Source organism: Ranitomeya imitator, chromosome 3 (genome assembly GCF_032444005.1).
Source record: "Ranitomeya imitator isolate aRanImi1 chromosome 3, aRanImi1.pri, whole genome shotgun sequence".
Lineage (NCBI taxonomy): Eukaryota > Metazoa > Chordata > Amphibia > Anura > Dendrobatidae > Ranitomeya > Ranitomeya imitator.
The window spans coordinates 198,304,242-198,328,123 of NC_091284.1; the positions used below are offsets into that span (position 1 = coordinate 198,304,242).

General features: G+C 42.5%; 1 protein-coding gene across 1 annotated transcript in view; it reads right to left on the minus strand.

The window, feature by feature from the left end:
• PPM1J (protein phosphatase, Mg2+/Mn2+ dependent 1J) overlaps positions 1–23,626 on the minus strand; it is an 88,391-nt gene extending 64,765 nt beyond the window's left edge. The window contains exon 1 of the mRNA XM_069761743.1: positions 22,900–23,626. Within this exon, the coding sequence (XP_069617844.1) occupies positions 22,900–23,156 (257 nt within the window). The 5' untranslated portion in view covers positions 23,157–23,626. The remainder of the gene's footprint in view (positions 1–22,899) is intronic.
• Positions 23,627–23,882: the final 256 nt, after the last annotated feature.

Below are 23,882 nucleotides of genomic sequence, written 5' to 3' on the forward strand. Positions count from 1 at the left end.
GGAACGGTCGCATCATGGCACAGGTTGAAAACTGTTTATCCCCCAGACATGGATTACGGCGTGGGACAGAACAACAGCCAGGTGAGGGATATTGTTTATTCATTTTTGTTTTATTACAGGAGAGAAGGGATTCAATGGAATTAGGCGTAATGTGAGTATAATTGTGTCTGTTATTTTTAAATAAAAAAGAAAGTGTGTTTTGTTTTATTTCAAATAAAGAACTTTATTATGGCTGTGTCTTTATTTACCATATAACTATTAGTAATGATTAGTAATGCATAGGTGTCTTATAGACACTTGTCCATTACTAAGCCGTGGGATTGATGTCACCCGACAACACAAATATAACATCAACCGCACAAAAATGAACTCCTATGCTAGAAGGCAAGCGGGAAGAGCCAAGCAAAGCACCCGAATTGGTACATCTAATAGATGCGCCTTTTCTGGGCAGCTGTGGGCTGCTGTTTTTAGGCTGGAGGGCCCAATATCCATGGCCCCTTACCAGTCTGAGAATACCAGCCCCCAGCTGTCAGATTTAGCTTGGCTGGTTTTCAAAATGAGAGGGAACCCCATGCCGTTTTTATAAATTAAGTAATCTGATGGGAGCAGTAGTCCCATCAGCTGACACCAGTGACCGGAGGTTAACTTTTTACCTCCCATCACAGCTGCGGGCTCACGTTGTCATTTGACAGCGTAGGAATTGCGGTTCTCTGACTGGCAATGTTGATTTTACTGCCAAACCCGAACAGTACCATGGACCTCCTGGTGAAGTCCGTGTTCTGTGTCCATGCCAGAACAGTAGGTGTTCGGTACGAATGCCGAACTTTACTGTTCGGGTTCACCCATCTCTACTGGTGAGCTCACTGATTGGCTGCTGCACTGTGATGTGATGTCGACACTGCAGCCAAACTCTGGACAACAGAACCAGCATTGGAGACTTAGCGATGGACCCCAGAATGTTGATTAAAAACACAGGTTTTGTTTTTGCTTCTTTTATAATAAACTGTGCCTGGGGACCAAGATTTTCTGAAACAGGACAACACCTTGAACACTATAGACAATACTTAAATATAAGTAGCTAGACGAGGAAGCTGTCTTCCATCAATTCTTGTAAACTGTAAGTCTATAATATTCTCTGTAAATGAACTCCCATTTATTGCAGCTGCCATAAAGTGCACACACCCTTCTCTACTGACTATAGAGTTAATACAAACAGACAGTGTGGTCTCTAATGTGGCCATCCTCAATATAGCTTTTATAATATTAAAAGATCAACTTATACATTACAAATTGATGCAAAATTACAAACACATTGAGGGAAACTTACTATGCTAAATGTCAGTATTCTGTCTTAAAGGGGTTGTCTGGTATTTAGCATATGGTTAGAGTCATAGAAAATAACAAGGGCAATTAGCATGTGACCACTGCAGCCAATCAATAGGCTCAGAAGCTTGTGTATTCTACATTAGCATCACCACTGAACCGAGTGATTGTCTGCAGTGGTTATGCGTACTGCAGTCATCGCATCATTGCTGTAGCAACAAAGATTGAGGCATCCAGAGGAGTAGTAGTGTATATCTCAGGAGGTTTAGTATAGCCATCTTTGTTATTTTCTATGTCTGTAAGGCTATGATCAAATAACAATGTATCCCGGGCAATCCCTTTGACAAACATCATAAAACGTCCTAAATGCTTTGCACAAGTTAAGTGCACCAAATGATAGCACAAATTATTGGCAGAGTATAGTAAGACAACTAAAAGATGTGTAAACCTAGAATCGACAGTCTAAAATGCACTTAATACAATTGGATCATTTTTAGACTGTTTATTCTGACTAAAAATTAGACAGGATTAGTAAATCTGACGCATTATTTCTCTTTTAAAGACGTATCAATTGAAACTAAAATGAAAGGGTTTCTGATTCCCTCCTACCAATCAGGAAGCCGAGAGGCAGGGGTAATGTGGGCTCCTGAAAAGAGAACTTAAGCCAACCCCTTTACATACAACAGATATTCCCTTTAACACTAGGAATATTATTGAATCATTTATTATGGTCTTTTTTTAGGTATATTTGAGTTTACATTAAAAGTCTTTCCAAAAATCACCTTGAATCCAGCCACTGAAATAATTCTCCAGAAAAACCCTTCACTTCATTTTCAGCAGAGTTCCAAGCTGACAGTGTGCGCTTATGAGAGCCATCGCCTCTGCCCTCACTGTCTGCTGGGGTAACGCTGTGTTTTCTTATTATAGAACCATTTTTTTACTTGTCCGGCTCAGTCTTGCGTGCACTGCTACATATGTAGTACGGTATTAATATATACAGACACTCGTACATAGACAAAACCTTTGGTTTTCTGCTTCAGAGATTCTGACTACTGAAGTCTGACTAGAAGCCTCAAATCAAAGACACTTTTCATGAATGTGACATAACCTGGAAGTGTCACCACATTACAGCACGCACTGGAAATTCAGGTTCAGGTCTATCATGTCACAAAACTTGTAATATCAGTAAAACTATTTAAAAGGAATGTGTCACCTTCCAGAAGCACTACATACCTGCAAATATGGTGGTAATCTGTGAGTATATATATATATATATATATATATATATATATATATATATATATATATATATATATATATATATATATATATAACAATTTCAGACATTTGTGCAACAGAGTCTGTGTAGGGACCACGATGGACACGGGTTTCTTGACCCGAACTGGACAACATCATATATGCCTATGAGGCTGTCAAAATGAGGCCAGGAGACCCGCGGTCAGTCTGTGAATTGGGGTCCATACATAAACCATGTTTTACAGATGTCTGAACGTAGCTTTAATCATGTCTGAGGGCTTACAGGGAGAAGCTGAAGTTATATTCCCCTGGCAGCCTCTTGTTTCCAGTCTTTGGGGCGGTGCAGGGAGCCGTTACAGTCCCCACTCCTTATACCGTGAACATGGCCATAATCAATTCCCGGGAACGACACTTCACTTCCCAGCCCCGCAGTGTGTGTATGCAGAGCAGGGAAGGATTATAGCCATGTTCACATAAAAAAAAACAATGGCAAATCTGTGGCACGTGAATTCACCCTTCAGGTGTTTTCTCCTGTGTCATGCAACACTAGTAGCAGGTAACATGGGAAAAAAAATCTAAATCTTGTGTGTATTACTTTTTTTTCCCTTTTTTTTTTGGGGGGGGGGGGGGGAGGTTACGTGTTTTATGCTGTATTTATCATGCAGTAAAAAAATGCATTCACGGTAAAAAAGAGATGATTTTACGAGTTTGTTGACACGTGAATACAGACTATGTGCCTAACACTCCTCACAGAGTGTTTGCTACAATGCATTCTTGCTAAACTGGATGGACACCAGGCTATCCCTACCTTAACTCATACATTGGAGCAAACATTTTGGAAACATGCAGGAGGACTGACCAAACGGAATACAATTTTATCAAATTCTCAGATGGTCTCAGCCCGGGGGTGTAAACAGGAATGGCTCCATATTATAGTCATCATGGGCAATACACGTAGCCTGAACTAGCAAAATTTACAAATGAAAGCAACCCCTATGTGACTTCCTTTGTGGGTTACTGAGAAGTAAAATGTTACGCTTCCTAGTTAGTAAGCTGCAGTCTTGTGACTACGTGCTGGGAGGCTGAAGATTATTTTCAGTGGAACTTGTTCCTCTATTGCTTCAACTCCCTGCTGTATAGTTGTAACTTGTTCTGTATAGTGCCTGTCTCGTTAAATGAAATCAGAATCAGGAATCTCATGCTGGTTAGTTCAGATATTAGGGTCAGCCAATAATTCCTCCAACATACCGTAACTAGCACAAAGCCAAAAACTGCACAGACACTTCTGTCGGATCTTACTCCATATACATTTGCTTTATTACAGTGGCGAAAGTTCAAGTTTGTGTTCCCTAATGCAAAGATCTCAAAAAGGTCACCCAACTATATTGGGTCATTAACAGTATTGGTCTCATGTGCCAAATTTACTTTTTGGGACCTCTCAGCTCCATGGCCTAGGTGTGACTGCAATTAAAGTTTTTATTTTGTCTAATACTCTATAGACCCAACAAACAAAAATTAGGGCACACTACATCAGAACCTGGATCATCGAGATGCTTCCATAATATTGAGCAGCACATGGTTCCATGTAACGGGTCTACAGTCTACAGCATTGTATAGGACCTCAACATCTCAGAGGTCTTTTATACTGCCTCCGTGCACACATGCGACTTTACCACAATAGTTCCTAGAAGATATCCATAGCATGCTATATGCCTCCAAACAGCTTTTCCACCCGACCACCATAAACATGACATATCGGCCAACCATGCATGTTTTTTCAATAAAGACAATCAAATAAGTAGGGGGCAAATGATTGGGCAGACTGACCTCTACCATGCTAACCCCTTTTCCCCCTCCTGCCTATGTAGTAGGTTTGGGAGACGGCACCAGAAAAAAAATACCGTAGTTGCCGTGTTCTGACCAAATATTAATCTAATGTGTATGACTAATACTGATTTTCAAAAGGGAGATTTCTGTGTCTTTAATATTGATGACCTATTGGTAGGATGCTTCAATATCAGATGGGGATCCAACTCCAAAAACTCTCACCAAACAGATGAATGAGGGCGTCATGGTGCCCAAGAACTGGCACAACTCAATACTTTGTGTAGTGGAGGTAACTGTTAGCGTAAGCTCATTTTTTTCTCTCTACTGGGTATAGGCCTGTGCCACTTTGCTGAGTTACGGCAGCTTACCAGTGGGAGTTGGATCCCAGGAAACCTTTTTAACACTGGTGGGCTCTAGGTGTCCCGACACCACACTGACTCAACATGTGACGTTAGATTCCTGAACCATGCCTCACAGCAATGCTTTATCCATATTAATAAGTAACAACTGCACAAACAATTCCACCTACACTTTTGCTTGGTGATTCAAGGTACCGTAAATGTATTTCGATGCCAAGCTCAGGAAACTTGAGTGGATTGGTTTCTACATTATTGAACGACCGTTTTTAGATCAAGAGATACAGTACATTGTCTATTTTACTTGGAATATAATAGAAAGATTTCTTACAGAAGTTTTCTCAAGAAGACTGCCTGTATCCAAGTGTCTGGTTAGCAGGTCTGAACATCACACAGGTTGGGCTGATAGACTTTTAGGAATGTTTAGCAAAAGTTACGCAAAGAAAAAGTGAGACAAAATATGAAATAGAAGACACCAGGATTTTTTTCCCTTCTGCGTTTAGTTCCTTGCTGATCTCTTTGATTTCAGAAATGTCCAGAAACAGAGAAAAATGCGAAGACTTGTCCACAAGTACCGTAGATATGATTGTAGCCAGTCTAGGTCTGGGAGCTGCATACATCGGCAATAGAAATCCCTAGTTTGCTGTTAGTTTGCTAGAATGTATCAGTCTAGGTGTAAGGTACAGATTATTGCTTAGTCTGGATACATTCACTTCTGCAAAGAGGAAATGTATGACGCAGGGAATGGTACTACTACTGGCTCATAAACTGCAATGGCGGAGAACAGAACTAGCTCAGATCCGCTGTCAACGCTGACCACAGCATCGATGGCTCCACTTTATTAGATACTCATAGGATGAAATGGCAGCGGGCCGCCATGTCCAACAGTGTAACATGGACAGGTATAATACACTGCACTATGTAGGTAGTGCAGTGTGTTATGTAGGCGATCAAGCAATTGCATGTTCCAGTTTGTTTGTGCGATTAGTAAATATCGTCCTAGAAAAGATGATAGAAGTGTTATGGAGCATTTGATTCTAATTATGAAAAAATGTTTTCTGGAGGAAAATTTTTTTCATACACAAGTGCAAAATAGATATCACCTTTTAGTAAAAATCTGAGCTACAAAATGATCACGTTCTTTATTTTTATATGGTAAATGCAATAAAAATGAACTGAAAGTAAAGAAATGCTGTTTAAAGTTCATCCTGCTACCCAAAAATGGAATAAAAGATCATCAGAAACCATAAAATGAACCCAATGGCACCCAATGAACACTATTAATGGCCTGAGAGAGACACCCTCCAAAAACAGAGAGAGAAAAAAATTCACAGGAAATTGGAAATGTTATGGATTTTAAAAAGTTGCAGCAAAAACAAAGGAATTCTGTTAAAGATTTATTACGCAAAAGTAATATAAAATTCAGGAATATGGACAAAAGCATCGGGACGCATTAAAACAAGTAAAAAAGAATTGCTGCTTTTTTTTCACATCCCACCTCCAAAAGAAATTTACAAACGTTATATATTATATGTATCCTTAAATGATGCCATCAAAGAGTAGAACACAGACCCACAAAAACCAACCCTGATACAGCTATGTAGCCGGAAAATTATATATAGCATTTTAAATTAAAAAAAAAAAAAGTCTTTGCATCCTTATGGTCAAAACTGTGGCTGCATCCTTCCATGGTTAAATCAGGAAACCCTTTTTTAAAGTTTGTTAGAAGACTGCTAGATTTATAGGAACAGATGGAATATTTGCCATATTATTCTAATACCAACTACATGTAAGTGCATGTAATATCACATAGACATAATGTCCGCAGACTATACTTAACATAACTGTAGAGTCATAGTGCCTTGTAGCCCACACTAAATAATGCATGGCCACCAACCTGCAGTGTCTCCATCTGAACGGCCAGTGCACTCCTATCATAAATGATTCATCTGCAGCAGAGTCCTACATTGCAGTCAGTGAGATAACATGGACATGAATTAGCTGATAGTCCTACAAACTGATCAGATCCTCCCTGCCCACATCCAATGTACTGTCTATATATACTGGCCATATACCAGCAGTGTACTGCATATGGCATATATGCTGTATGCATATATATACGGTATACAGTTGAAACCAGAAGTTTACATACACTATATAAAAAGACACACATGCATCTTTTTCTCAATATCTGACATGAAATCAGAATAAACCTTCCCGGTGTAGGTCAATTAGGATTACCATAATTACCGTATATACTCGAGTATAAGCCGACCCGAGTATAAGCTGAGGCACCTAATGTTGCCACGGAAAACTGGATAAGCTTATTGACTCGAGTATAAGCAGGTATGCATTGTCCCCTCATCCCCATCCTGGTATGTGTTGCTCCCTCCCGTCGCTGTCCTGGAATGCGTGGCTCCCCCTGTCCTGTCCTGGTATGCGTGATTTCCTCCGTCCTGGTATGCGTGGCTACCCCCATCCTGTCCTGGTATGCGTGCCTCCCCCTTCCGGTCCTGGTATGCATGGCTCCCCCCCATCCTGGTATGCGTGGCTCCCCCGTCCTGTCCTGGTATGTGTGGCTCCCCCGTCCTGTCCTGGTATGTGTGGCTCCCCCGTTCGTTCTGGTAAGCGTGGCTCCCCTGTCCTGGTATGCGTGGCTCCACCCATCCTGGTATGCGTGGCTCCCCCGTCCTCTCCTGGCATGCGTGGCTCCCCGTCCTCTCCTGGTATGCGTGGCTCCCCCTTCCTGTCCTGGTATGTGTGGCTCCCCCATCCTGTGTTGCGTGGCTCCCCCGTCCTCTCCTGATATGCGTGGCTCCCCCGTCTTGTCCTGGTATGCGTGGCTCCCCCCATCCTGGTAAGCGTGGCTCCCCCGTCCTCTCCTGGTATGCGTGGCTCCCCCATCCTCTCCTGGTATGCGTGGCTCCCCCATCCTCTCCTGGTATGCATGGCTCCCCCATCCTCTCCTGGTATGCGTGGCTCCCCTGTTCTCTCCTGGTATGCGTGGTTCCCCCGTCCTCTCCTGGTATGCGTGGCTCCCCCGTCCTCTCCTGGTAAGCGTGGCTCTCCCATCCTGTCCTGTATGCGTGGCTCCTCTGTCCTCTCCTGGTATGCGTGGTTCCCCCATCCTGTCCTGGTAAGGCTCCCCCCATTCTGGTATGCGTGGCTCCCCCGTCCTCTCCTGGTATGTGTGGCTCCCCCGTCCTCTCCTGGTATGCGTGGCTCCCCTGTCCTGTCCTGGTATGCGTGGCTCCCCCATCCTCTCCTGGTATGTGTGGCTCCCCCGTCCTCTCCTGGTATGCGTGGCTCCCCTGTCCTGTCCTGGTATGCGTGGCTCCCCCCATCCTGGTATGCGTGGCTCTCCCATCCTGTCCTGGTATACGGGGCTCACCCATCCTGTCCTGGTATGCGTGCTCCCTATTACGAAAAAAAAAAAAAAAACATCCTACTCACCCTCCAGCGTACCCTTGCAGCATCTCGTTGGTGCCGGCTTCCAGTTGCTCTTGCTGTGCTGAGCGATCACGTTGCACCGCTCATTAAAGCAATGAATATTCCCTCCACGCCTATGGCAGAGGAGATGCGTGCATATTCATTGCCTTAATGAGCGGTGCAACGTGATCACTCAGCACAGGAAGAGCAACTGGAAGCCGGCACCAACAAGATGCAGTGAGGGCACGTGAGGGTGACTATTCATTTCTCTTTAGCAGCGGCACAGGCTTTAGCCACAGCCGCTTGCTCCTGCCTCTGTGACCTCCTGCTCTGCCGCTCCCCCTCCCCCGCCTGCTTTCTGGGACAATTACCGTATATACTCGAGTATAAGCCGAGATTTTCAGCCCAAATTTTTGGACTGAAAGTGCCCCTCTCGGCTTATACTCGAGTCAAGGTGGGTGGCAGGGTCGGCGGGTGAGGGCGCTGAGGCATACTTACCTGCTTCCAGCGATCCTGGCGCTCCCCGCCTGTCCCACGGTCTTCGGTGCTGCAGTTCTTCCCCTGTTCAGTGGTCACGTGGGACCGCTCATTGGAGAAATGAATATGCGGCTCCACCTCCCATAGGGGTGGAGCCACATATTAATTTCTCTAATCAGCGGTAATGGTGACTGCTGATAGAGGAAGAAGCTGCGACACCGAAGACCAGTTGTGCGGGAGAAGGAGCCGGACGCCGGGACCAGGTAAGTATCGCATATTTACCTGTCCCCGTTCCAGCCGCCGGGCGCCGCTCCATCTTCCCGGCGTCTATCTGCACTGACTGTGCAGGTCAGAGGGCGCGATGACGCATATAGTGTGCGCAGCGCCCTCTGCCTGATCAGTCAGTGCGGAGAGACGCCGGGACCGGACGCTGGTGAGCTGCAAGCAAGAGGTGAGTATGGAATTTTTTTTTTATTGCAGCAGCAGCAGCAATGGCACAGCTTTATACGGAGCATCTATGGGGCAATAATGAATGGTGCAGAGCACTATATGGCACAGCTATGGGGAAATAATGAAATGAACGGTGCAGAGCACTATATGGCACAGCTATGGGGCAATAATGAACGGTGCAGAGCACTATATGGCACATCTATGGGGCAATAATGAACAGTGCAGAGCACTATATGGCACAGCTATGGGGCAATAATGAACAGTGCAGAGCACTATATGGCACAGCTATGGGGCAATAATGAACGGTGCAGAGCACTATATGGCACAGCTATGGGGAAATAATGAACAGTGCAGAGCACTATATGGCACAGCTATGGGGCAATAATGAACGGTGCAGAGCACTATATGGCACAGCTATGGGACAAAAATGAACGGTGCAGAGCATTGTATATGGACACAGCTTTCTATGGCACATCTATGGGGCAATAATGAACGGTGCAGAGCATTCTATATGGGGCACAGCTTTCTATGGCACATCTATGTGGCAATAATGAACGGTGCAGAGCATTCAATATGGGGCACAGCTTTCTATGGCACATCTATGGGGCAATAATGAATGGTGCAGAGCATTATATATATAATTTTACTTTTATTGGTATCTATTTTTATTTTTGAAATTCACCAGTAGCTGCTGCATTTCCTACCCTAGGCTTATACTCGAGTCAATAAGTTTTCCCAGTTTTTTGTGGCAAAATTAGGGGGGTCGGCTTATAATCGGGTCGGCTTATACTCGAGTATATACGGTACTCCTGTATAAGCCGAGGGGGGTGTTTTCAGCACAAAAAAAGTGCTGAGCAATTCAGCTCATACACGAGTATATACAGTATTAATATTTGCCAAATGCCAGAGTAATGAAAGAGAGAGAGAGAATGTTTTAAAGCATTTTATTACTGCTAGGTCAAAAGTTACTTACATTTCATTAGTATTTGGTACAATTGCCCTTAAACTGAATGATTTGGGCCAAACATTTGGGATATCCTTCCAAAAGCTTCTCACAATAGTTGGTCGGAATTTGGGCCCATTCCTCCTGACAAAACTGGTGTAAGTGATCCAGGTTTGTAGGTCGCCTTGCTCGCACCTGCTTTTTCAGCTTTGCCCATACATTTTCAATAGGATTGAGATCAGGGCTTTGTGATGGCCACTCCAAAATGTTGACTTTGTTATCCTTAAGCCACTTTGTTACAGTTTTGGCAGTATGCTTTGAGTCATTGTCCATTTGGAAGACCCATTTCTGCCCAAGCTTTAACTTCCTGGCTGATGTCTTGAGATCCTGCGTCAGTATTGCCACATAATCTTCTTTTCTCATAATGCCATCTATTTTGTGAAGTGCACCAGTCCCTCCTGCAGCAGAACAACCCCACAACATGATGCTGCCACCCCCTTGTTTCAGAGGTGGGATGGTGTTATTAGGCTTCCATGCTTCTCCTTTGTCCTCCAAACGTAACAATGATCATTATGCCCAAAAAGTTCAATTTTAGGTTCATCAGACCACAGGACATGTCTCCAAAAATGAATGTCTTTGTTCCTGTGTACATCTGCAAACATTAATCTGGAAGCCTAAGAACACCATCACAACTGCGAAACACGGGGGTGCAGTATCATGTTGTGGGGTTGTTTTGCTGCAGCTGGGATTGGTGTGCAACACCCCAGGTAACCAGTTGTTGCAGTGATGTTGCCTTCCTTTCGGGGAGGGTGATGTCATGCTTGGAGGCAAGGGAGATTCAGGTAAGGCACTCGCATTCAACACATCTGAATCTAGGCCAGGAGGGGGAGCTCAGGACCCGGATTCAGGGGAGCTTCCTTACACTTTATGTATCCTGGTCTGGAGGAGGTGTTAGTCTCAGAGAGACAGTGCAGGGAGACAGTTGGTCTCCAGGAGTGAGAAGAAGGACATCTGGAGCAGATGTGGGGGCCGAGCAGCCACGAGGGAGCTGCAATCCCTTGGAAAGAGGATTACTGAAAGAGTTGAATTGTGGAAGAGCTTAGAGGGAAGAAGCACAGAGGATAAAGAGGCTCAGCAGGGGAACAGCGGAAGGACACCCTGGGAGCCAGAGCGCAGAATCGAGTACCGGGAGCCCGAGGCTATAGTGGGACTCTAGGACATTTAGCAGAACCGGAGGGCATAAGACTGTATGTCAATTGCCTGCATCAAGTCTGGGGTGAAGCAGTAACTTTAGGGCCCGGGGCATGATAGAGACCCTATAAACAGGCTTGAACTGTCTATCGTACAGACATCTGTCTTGGGACATGAGAGAGGGGACTTGCACTGAGCTTCAAGCGGCAGGGACCTAATTAACTAAACATCGCAAGTAGGAAAGGCTTAGGGACCTCACCTGGGAGATTAATCTCCTATTGCCACCAAGCCGGGAGGACCACAGCTACCTTGCAATTGGCACCCTGGACTGAGGACTACTACCATCAGTAAACCAGGTAAAGACTGCAAACCTGTGTCCTCGTTCTTTGCCAAACCATCGGTGCCCTACATGTGGGAAGCCCTGGGGACCCCGCTTCACCTGTGGGAAGCGCTACCATCTTGCTGCATACCATCACCCCAGGGGACCCCTTTAAGCAGTGTCGGTCCCAACTGACCGAACACCACAGGTGGCGTCACGAACAATAGACTTTATCCATAATACCCTTTAAAAGACCTTTTCCTTTAATTGGGTGCCTAGGGCCAAGGACCGACTCGCAGCCACCGTGACATCCCCTTTAATAGCGACCGGACCCGGTGCCGAGTACCCCGCTGCCCTGGTGGGGCGCAAAAGGTGCACTTCACAAAATAGATGGTATCATGTGAAAAAAAAACATTATTACATCAGCCAGGAAGTTAAAGCTTGGGCGAAAATGGGTCTTCCAACTGGACAATGACCAGAAGCATACTGCCAAAATGGCTTAAGGATAAACTCCATGTTTTGGAGTGGCCATCACAAAGCTCTAATCTCAGTCCAATTGAAAATGTATGGGAAAGCTGAAAAGGCCGGTGCGAGCAAGGAGACCTACAAACCTGGATCAGTTACTCCAGTTTTGTAGGAGGAATGGGCCCAAATTCTGACCAACTAGTGTGAGAAGCTTGTGGAAGGAGATCCCAAAGGTTTGACCCAAATCATTCAGTTTAAGGGCAATGGTACCAAATACTAATGAAATGTATGTAAACTTTTGACTTTGCAGTAGGTAATAAAAATGCTTTAAGACATTCTCTGTCTCACATTATTCTGGCATTTGGCAAATATTACTTATTATGGTAATCCTAATTGACCTAAAATGGGAAATGTTAATTCTGATTTCATGTCAGATATTGAGAAAAACATGCATATGTGTCTTTTTATACAGTGTATGTTATTTATATATACATACTACATATATATATATATATATATATATATATATAAATATATATATATACAGTGGGGCAAAAAAGTATTTAGTCAGTCAGCAATAGTGCAAGTTCCACCACTTAAAAAGATGAGAGGCGTCTGTAATTTACATCATAGGTAGACCTCAACTATGGGAGACAAACTGAGAAAAAAAAATCCAGAAAATCACATTGTCTGTTTTTTTAACAATTTTTTTGCATATTATGGTGGAAAATAAGTATTTGGTCAGAAACAAAATTTCATCTCAATACTTTGTAATATATCCTTTGTTGGCAATGACAGAGGTCAAACGTTTTCTGTAAGTCTTCACAAGGTTGCCACACACTGTTGTTGGTATGTTGGCCCATTCCTCCATGCAGATCTCCTCTAGAGCAGTGATGTTTTTGGCTTTTCGCTTGGCAACACGGACTTTCAACTCCCTCCAAAGGTTTTCTATAGGGTTGAGATCTGGAGACTGGCTAGGCCACTCCAGGACCTTGAAATGCTTCTTACGAAGCCACTCCTTCGTTGCCCTGGCGGTGTGCTTTGGATCATTGTCATGTTGAAAGGCCCAGCCACGTTTCATCTTCAATGCCCTTGCTGATGGAAGGAGGTTTGCACTCAAAATCTCACGATACATGGCCCCATTCATTCTTTCATGTACCCGGATCAGTCGTCCTGGCCCCTTTGCAGAGAAACAGCCCCAAAGCATGATGTTTCCACCACCATGCTTTACAGTAGGTATGGTGTTTGATGGATGCAACTCAGTATTCTTTTTCCTCCAAACACGACAAGTTGTCTTTCTAGCAAACAGTTCCAGTTTGGTTTCATCAGACCATAGGACATTCTCCCAAAACTCCTCTGGATCATCCAAATGCTCTCTAGCAAACTTCAGACGGGCCCGGACATATACTGGCTTAAGCAGTGGGACACGTCTGGCACTGCAGGATCTGAGTCCATGGTGGCGTAGTGTGCTACTTATGGTAGGCCTTGTTACATTGGTCCCAGCTCTCTGCAGTTCATTCACTAGGTCCCCCCGCGTGGTTCTGGGATTTTTGCTCACCGTTCTTGTGATCATTCTGACCCCACGGGGTGGGATTTTGTGTGGAGCCCCAGATCGAGGGAGATTATCAGTGGTCTTGTATGTCTTCCATTTTCTAATTATTGCTCCCACTGTTGATTTCTTCACTCCAAGCTGATTGGCTATTGTAGATTCAGTCTTCCCAGCCTGGTGCAGGGCTACAATTTTGTTTCTGGTGTCCTTTGACAGCTCTTTGGTCTTCACCATAGTGGAGTTTGGAGTCAGACTGTTTGAGGGTGTGCACAGGTGTCTTTTTATACTGATAACAAGTTTAAACAGGTGCCATTACTACAGGTAATGAGTGGAGGAAAGAGAAGACTCTTAAAGAAGAAGTTACAGGTCTGTGAGAGCCAGAAATCTTGATTGTTTGTTTCTGACCAAATACTTATTTTCCACCATAATATGCAAAAAAATTGTTAAAAAAACAGACAATGTGATTTTCTGGATTTTTTTTTCTCAGTTTGTCTCCCATAGTTGAGGTCTACCTATGATGTAAATTACAGACGCCTCTCATCTTTTTAAGTGGTGGAACTTGCACTATTGCTGACTGACTAAATACTTTTTTGCCCCACTGTATATATATATATGTATATACTCTATCCGTATACTAGCAGTGTTCTCACTCTATATATGCTATCCGTATACTGTCAGTGTACTGTCTCTCTCAACCAATATACTAACAGTGTACTCTCTCTATACACATACTATCCATATACTGTACTATCAGTGTACTCTCTCTATAGACATACTATCCATATACTAGCAGTGTACTCTCTCTATACACATACTATCCATATACTAGCAGTGTACTCTCTCTCTATTCACATACTATCCATATACTAGCAGTGTATTCTCTATAGACATACTATCCATATACTATCAGTGTACTCTTTCTATAGACATACTATCCATATACTATCAGTGTACTCTTTCTATAGACATACTATCCATATACTATCAGTGTACTCTCCATACACATACTATCCATATACTAGCAGTGTACTCTCTCTATAGACATAATATCCATATACTATCAGTGTACTCTCTCTATACACATACTATCCATATACTAGCAGTGTATTCTCTCTCTATACACATACTATCCATATACTAGCAGTGTATTCTCTATAAACATACTATCCATATACTATCAGTGTACTCTCTCTATAGACATAATATCCATATACCATCAGTGTACTCTCTCTATACACATACTATCCATATACTAACAGTGTACTCTCTATAGACATACTATCCATACACTATCAGTGTACTCTCTATAGACATACTATCCATATGCTATCAGTGTACTCTCTATACACATACTATCCATATACTAGCAGTGTATTATCTATAGACATAATATCCATATACTAGCAGTGTACTCTCTCTATAGACATATTATCCATATACTATCAGTGTACTCTCTCTATAGACATACTATCCATATGCTAGCAGTGTACTCTCTCTATACACATACTATCCATATACTATCAGTGTATTCTCTATACACATACTATTCATATACTATCAGTGTACTCTCTCTATACACATACTATCCATATACTAACAGTGTACTCTCTCTATACACATACTATTCATATACTATCAGTGTACTCTCTCTATACACATACTATCCATATACTAACAGTGTACTCGCTCTATACGCATACTATCCATATACTATCAGTGTATTCTCTATACACATACTATTCATATACTATCAGTGTACTCTCTCTATACACATACTATCCATATACTAACAGTGTACTTTCTCTCTATACACATACTATCCATATACTAGCAGTGTATTCTCTATAGACATACTACCCATATACTTTTAGTGTACTCTCTCTATAGACATACTATCAGTGTACTCTCTATACACATACTATCCATATACTAGCAGTGTATTCTCTATAGACATACTATCCATATACTGTCAGTGTACTCTCTATACACATACTATCCATATACTAGCAGTGTACTCTCTCTATAGACATAATATCCATATACTATCAGTGTACTCTCGCTATAGACATACTATCCATATACTATCAGTGTACTCTCTATACACATACTATCTATATACTACTAGCAGTGTATTCTCTATATACATACTATCCATATACTAGCAGTGTACTCTCTATATACATACTATCCATATACTAGTAGTGTACTCCCTCTATAGACATAATATCCATATACTATCAGTGTACTCTCTATACACATACTATCCATATACTAGCAGTGTACTCCCTCTATAGACATAATATCCATATACTATCAGTGTACTCTCTATACACATACTATCCATATACTAGCAGTGTACTCTCTCTATAGACATACTATCCATATACTATCAGTGTACTCTCTCTATAGACATACTATCCATATACTAGCAGTGTATTCTCTCTCTATAGACATAATATCCATATACTATCAGTGTACTCTCGCTATAGACATACTATCCATATACTATCAGTGTACTCTCTCTATAGACATACTATCCATATACTATCAGTGTACTCTCTATACACATACTATCCATATACTAGCAGTGTACTCCCTCTATAGACATAATATCCATATACTATCAGTGTACTCTCTCTATAGACATACCATCCATATACTACTAGCAGTGTATTCTCTATATACATACTATCCATATACTAGCAGTGTATTCTCTCTATAGACATAATATCCATATACTATCAGTGTACTCTCTCTATAGACATACTATCCATATACTAGCAGTGTATTCTTTCTCTATACACATACTATCCATATACTATCAGTGTACTCTCTCTATACACATACTATCCATATACTATCAGTGTATTCTCTATACACATACTATCCAAATACTAGCAGTGTACTCTCTCTATAGACATAATATCCATATACTATCAGTGTACTCTCTCTATACACATGCTATCCATATACTATCAGTGTACTCTCTCTATACACATACTATCCATATACTAACAGTGTACTCTCTATAGACATACTATCCATATACTATCAGTGTACTCTCTCTATAGACATACTATCCATATACTATCAGTGTACTCTCTATACACATACTATCCATATACTATCAGTGTATTCTCTATACACATACTATCCATATACGATCAGTGTACTCTCTCTATACACATACTATCCATATACTAGCAGTGTACTCTCTCTATACACATACTATCCATATACTAACAGTGTACTCTCTCTATACACATACTATCCATATACTAACAGTGTACTTTCTCTCTATACCCATACTATCCATATACTAGCAGTGTATTCTCTATAGACATACTACCCATATACTTTCAGTGTACTCTCTATACACATACTATCCATATACTAGCAGTGTATTCTCTATAGACATACTATCCATATACTGTCAGTGTACTCTCTCTATAGACATACTATCCATATACTATCAGTGTACTCTATACACATACTATCCATATACTATCAGTGTACTCTCTATACACATACTATCCATATACTAGCAGTGTATTCTCTATAGACATACTATCCATATACTAGCAGTGTACTCTCTATACACATACTATCCATATACTAGCAGTGTATTCTCTATGCACATACTATCTATATACTATCAGTGTACTCTCTCTATAGACATAATATCCATATACTAGCAGTGTACTCTCTATACACATACTATCCATATACTACTAGCAGTGTATTCTCTATACACATACTATCCATATACTACTAGCAGTGTATTCTCTATGCACATACTATCCATATACTATCAGTGTACTTTCTATACACATACTATCCATATACTAGCAGTGTATTCTCTATAGACATAATATCCATATACTATCAGTGTACTCTCTCTATACACATACTATCCATATACTATCAGTGTACTCTCTATACACATACTATCCATATACTATCAGTGCACTCTATATACACATACTATCCATATGCTAGCAGTGTACTCTCTCTATACACATACTATCCATATACTATCAGTGTACTCTCTCTATACACATACTATCCATATACTAGCAGTGCATTCTCTATACACATACTATCCATATACTACTAGCAGTATATACAGTTAGGTCCATATATATTTGGACAGAGACAACATTTTTCTAATTTTGGTTACAGACATTACCACAATGAATTTTAAACAAAACAATTCAGGTGCAGTTGAAGTTCAGACTTTCAGCTTTCATTTGAGGGTATCCACATTAAAATTGGATGAAGGGTTTAGGAGTTTCAGCTCCTTAACATGTGCCACCCTGTTTTTAAAGGGACCAAAAGTAATTGGACAATTGACTACAAGGCTATTTCATGGACAGGTGTGGGCAATCCCTTCGTTATGTCATTCTCAATTAAGCAGATAAAAGGCCTGGAGTTGATTTGAGGTGTGGTGCTTGCATTTGGATGGTTTTGCTGTGAAGTAAACATGAGGTCAAAGGAGCTCTCCATGCAGATGAAACAAGCCATTCTTAAGCTGCGAAAACAGAAAAAACCCTTCCGAGAAATTGCTATAATATTAGGACTGGCAAAATCTACAGTTTGGTACATCCTGAGAAAGAAAGAAAGCACTGGTGAACTCATCAATACAAAAAAACCTGGGCGCCCACGGAAGACAACAGTGGTGGCTGATCGCAGAATAATCTCCATGGTGAAGAGAAACCCCTTCACAACAGCCAACCAAGTGAACAACACTCTCCAGGAGGTCGGCGTATCAATATCCAAATCTACCATAAAGAGAAGACTGCATGAAAGTAAATACAGAGGGTTCACTGCACGGTGCAAGCCACTCATAAGCATCAAGAATAAAAAGGCTAGACTGGACTATGCCAAAAAACATCTAAAAAAGCCAGCACAGTTCTGGAAGAACATTCTTTGGACAGATGAAACCAAGATCAACCTCTACCAGAATGATGGAAAGAGAAAAGTATGGCGAAGGCGTGCTACAGCTCATGATCCAAAGCAATCCACATCATCTGTAAAACACGGCGGAGGCAGTGTGATGGCTTGGGCATGCATGGCTGCCAGTGGCACTGGGTCACTAGTGTTTATTGATGATGTGACACAGGACAGAAGCAGCCGAATGAATTCTGAGGTATTCAGAGCCATACTGTGTGCTCAGATCCAGTCAAATGCAGCCAAACTGATTGGTTGTCGTTTCATGCTACAGATGGACAATGACCCAAAACATAAAGCCAAAGCAACCCAGGTGTTTATTAAAGCAAAGAAGTGGAATATTCTTGAATGGCCAAGTCAGTCACCTGATCTCAACCCAATTGAGCATTCATTTCACTTGTTAAACACTAAACTTCAGACATAAAGGCCCACAAACAAACAGCAACTGAAAACCACCACAGTGAAGGCCTGGCAGAGCATCAAAAAGGAGGAAACACAGCATCTGGTGATGTCCATCAGTTCAATTTTTCAGGCAGTAATTGCCAACAAAGGGTTTTCAACCAAGTACTCAAAATGAACATTTTATTTCAAATTATTGAATCTGTCCAATTACTTTTGGTCCCTTTAAAAACAAGGTGGCACATGTTAAGGAGCTGAAACTCCTAAACCCTTCATCCAATTTTAATGTGGATACCCTCAAATGAAAGCTGAAAGTCTGAACTTCAACTGCATCTGAATTGTTTTGTTTAAAATTCTTGTGGTAAGGACTATAACCAAAATTAGAAAAATGTTGTCTCTGTCCAAATATATATGGACTTAACTGTATATATATATATATATATATATATATATATATATATATATATATACACACATACTATCCATATACTACTAGCAGTATATAAATATATACACATACTATCCATATACTACTAGCAGTATATATATATATATATATATATATATATATATACTAGATGGTGGCCCGATTCTAACGCATCGGGTATTCTAGAATATGCATGTCCACGTAGTATATTGCCCATCGACGTAGTATATTGCCCAGGGACGTAGTACATTGCCCAGCACAGAGCCACGTAGTATATTGCCCAGTCACGTAGCATATTGCCCAGCCACGTAGTATATTGCCCAGCGACGTAGTATATTGCCCAGCCACGTAGTATATTGCCCAGCCACGTAGTATATTGCCCAGTGACGTAGTATATTGCCCAGCGACGTAGTATATTGCCCAGCCACGTAGTATATTGCCCAGTCACGTAGTATATTGCCCAGCCACGTAGTTTATTGCCCAGCCACGTAGTGTATTGCCCAGCCACGTAGTATATAGCCCAGCCACGTAGTATATTGCCCAGCCATGTAGTATATTGCCCAGTGACGTAGTATATTGCCCAGCCACGTATTGCCCAGCGACATAGTATATAGCAGAGCCACGTAGTATATTGCCCAGCACAGAGGCACGTAGTATAGAGACTTAAAAAAACAAAAACAAACATATACTCACCTATAGCCCGTTGAAGTCATGCTATACTTACCCTTCCGCCGCCTTTCTCGCTCCTCTCCATGCTCCCGGGATCGCTCCATTGCAAGCGGCAGCTTGCGGTCCCGTCCCAGGACTGGTGTGAGCAGGACCTATGATGACGTCGCGGTCACATGACTGACCGTGACGTCACGGCAGGTCCTTGTCCCACACCAGCCCTGGGACGGGAGCGGAACCTGCCGCTTGCAATGGAGCGGTGCCGGGAGCGTGGAGAGGAGCGAGAAAGGCGGTGGAGGGTGAGTATACCAGGTTTTTTTTTTTTTATTATTATTTTTAACATGACATATTTTTACTATTGATGCCGCATAGGCAGCATCAATAGTAAAAGGTTGGGGACACAGGGTTAATAGCGGCGGTAACAGAATGCGTTACCGCCGGCATTAACCCTGTGTTAGCGGTGACCGGAGGGGAGTATGGAGCGTGCGGGGAGCGGAGCGCCAGGGACACAGTGCGGGGAGCGGAGCGCCGGGGACAGAGTGCGGGGAGCGGAGCGCCGGGGACAGAGTGCGGGGAGCGGAGCGCCGGGGACACAGTGCGGGGAGCGGAGCGCCGGGGACACAGTGCGGGGAGCGGAGCGCCGGGGACACAGTGCGGGGAGCGGAGCGCCGGGGACACAGTGCGGGGAGCAGAGCGCCGGGGACACAGTGCGGGGAGCGGAGCGCCGGGGACACAGTGCGGGGAGCGGAGCGCCGGGGACACAGACTACGGGGAGCAGGCGCCGGGGACAGTGACTGCGGGGAGCGGGGGCGCCGGGGACAGTGACTGCGGGGAGCGGGCGCCGGCCACTGACTGCGGGGAGTATGGAGCGGCCATTTTCTTCCAGACTGTGCCCATCGCTGATTGGTCGTGGTTGTTTTGCGGCGACCAATTAGTGACTTGGATTCCCATGATAGACAGAGGCCAGGACCAATGAATATCCGTGATAGAAGGACAGACAGACGGAAGTACCCCTTAGACAATTATGTATATAAATATATATATACTATCCATATACTACTAGCAGTATATCTATATACACATACTATCCATATACTACTAGCAGTATGTGTATATATATATATATATATATATATATACACATACTATCCATATACTACTAGCAGTATATCTATATACGCATATTATCCATATACTACTAGCAGTATATATATATATATATATGTATACACACACACACATACTATCCATGTACTACTAGCAGTATATCTATATACACATACTATCCATATACTACTAGCAGTATATATATATATATATATATATATATATATATATATATACACACATACTATCCATTCCATGTACTACTAGCAGTGTATATATATATATATATATATATACTAGATTGTGGCCCGATTCTAACGCATCGGGTATTCTAGAATATGCATGTCCCCGTAGTATATGGACAATGATGATTCCAGAATTTGCGGCAGACTGTGTCCGTCGCTGATTGATCGAGGCAACCTTTATGACATCATTGTCGCCATGGCAACCATTATGACATCATCGTCGCTGTGCCCGTTGCTGATTGGTCGAGGCCTGGCGGCCTCGACCAATCAGAGACGCGGGATGTCTACGTCCTTTATGACATCATCGTCGCTGTGCCCGTCGCTGATTGGTCGAGGCCTGGCGGCATCGACCAATCAGGGACGAGGGATTTCCAGGACAGACAGACAGACAGAAAGACAGACAGACAGACGGAAAACACCCTTAGACAATTATATATATGGATATATATAAATATACACACATACTATCCATGTACTACTAGCAGTATATCTATATACACATACTATCCATATACTACTAGCAGTATATATATACATATATATATATATATATATATATATATATATATATACACACACACATACTATCCATGTACTACTAGCAGTATATCTATATACACATACTATCCATGTACTACTAGCAGTATATATATATATATACACATACTATCCATGTACTACTAGCAGTATATCTATATACACATACTATCCATATACTACTAGCAGTATATATATATACACACATACTATCCATATACTACTAGCAGTATATATATACACATACTATCCATGTACTACTAGCAGTATATATATATATACACACATACTATCCATATACTACTAGCAGTATATATATATATATATACACATACTATCCAAATACTACTAGCAGTATATATATACACACATACTATCCATATACTACTAGCAGTATATATATATATATATATACACATACTATCCATATACTACTAGCAGTATATCTATACACACATACTATCCATATACTACTAGCAGTATATATATACACACATACTATCCATGTACTACTAGCAGTATATATATACACACATACTATCCATGTACTACTAGCAGTATATATATATACACATACTATCCATATACTACTAGCAGTATATATATACACATACTATCCATGTACTACTAGCAGTATATATATATATACACATACTATCCATGTACTACTAGCAGTATATATATACACATACTATCCATGTACTACTAGCAGTATATATATATATACACATACTATCCATATACTACTAGCAGTATATATATACACATACTATCCATATACTACTAGCAGTATATATATATACACACATACTATCCATATACTACTAGCAGTATATCTATACACACATACTATCCATATACTACTAGCAGTATATCTATACACACATACTATCCATATACTACTAGCAGTATATATATATACACATACTATCCATATACTACTAGCAGTATATCTATACACACATACTATCCATATACTCACTCCGCATAGCCCGTGCCCCAGTGCAGCTCTCCTGGTATCTTCAGGGTCTGCACGATCCTGGCATTGTGATCGCCCGATTTCTGGAACTCCTCGGGCAGTAACTTCAGGAAGGGGGGCCGAGATGGGGGCTGGGGTTTGGCAATGGGGACGCTTGGGGTCTCCTGCTCTGGGCCAGAGGGGGCGGGCAGAGCACTCTGCTTGCTGGAGATGGATCCCCCGAGAAGTCCGCTGACAGCTGCTCTCACCCTGCCGATCATCACTGGAGCAGCACTGAGCCCCTGCAGGCTGCAGCGTCATCCAGGCACCCGCACTGCCTGAGGGGCACCCGGCTATTGGGGCAGCTGCCAGAGCTCTGCCAGCCGGGCAGGTGCACGCACAGGAGAGCGCAGACACCCGGATGTGCTGCTGCTGCGGCTCTTCAGGGTGACACCCAGCGGTGTGCACAGGGCTCTGTCCTGCCCCCTGCTCTGCCCCTGTGCAGCAGCAGTAGGTGGGCTGCCTGTGACCTCCCTGCTGCAGCACTGAGCTCTGTGCCAGTCCTATGCTGCTCCCACTGCTGCATCACTCACTGCTGCTTCCTGCCAGGCTCCAGCTTTTCTTAGCTCCATAATTGCCATCCATCTCTTATCATACACCAGTCACTTCTTGCCAAACAATAACATCCGCAAATGTCTGTGACCTTGATGTGAGGGAAGCTCAGCTCTCCTCCAGCCCACACAGGAGCTCCTCACATAGCGCCACACTGCCAGGGACACCGCTTTAATATTTCCCGACTATAAACTGCAGCTTACACAAGAGTCTGTACAGACGAGCGCGTTTTCGGTCCTGTATCGGGATCTTCATCAGGTCGGGACCCTCGGCCTTTTGCAGGTTGGCATGTGGGTGGGTCAGAACCAAGAAGAATATTTTCATCTATCAATTTGTCAAGGTCACGTTTTTATGGATATAGCAATTTTGCCCTTTCTATGTGTGAAGGAAATAAA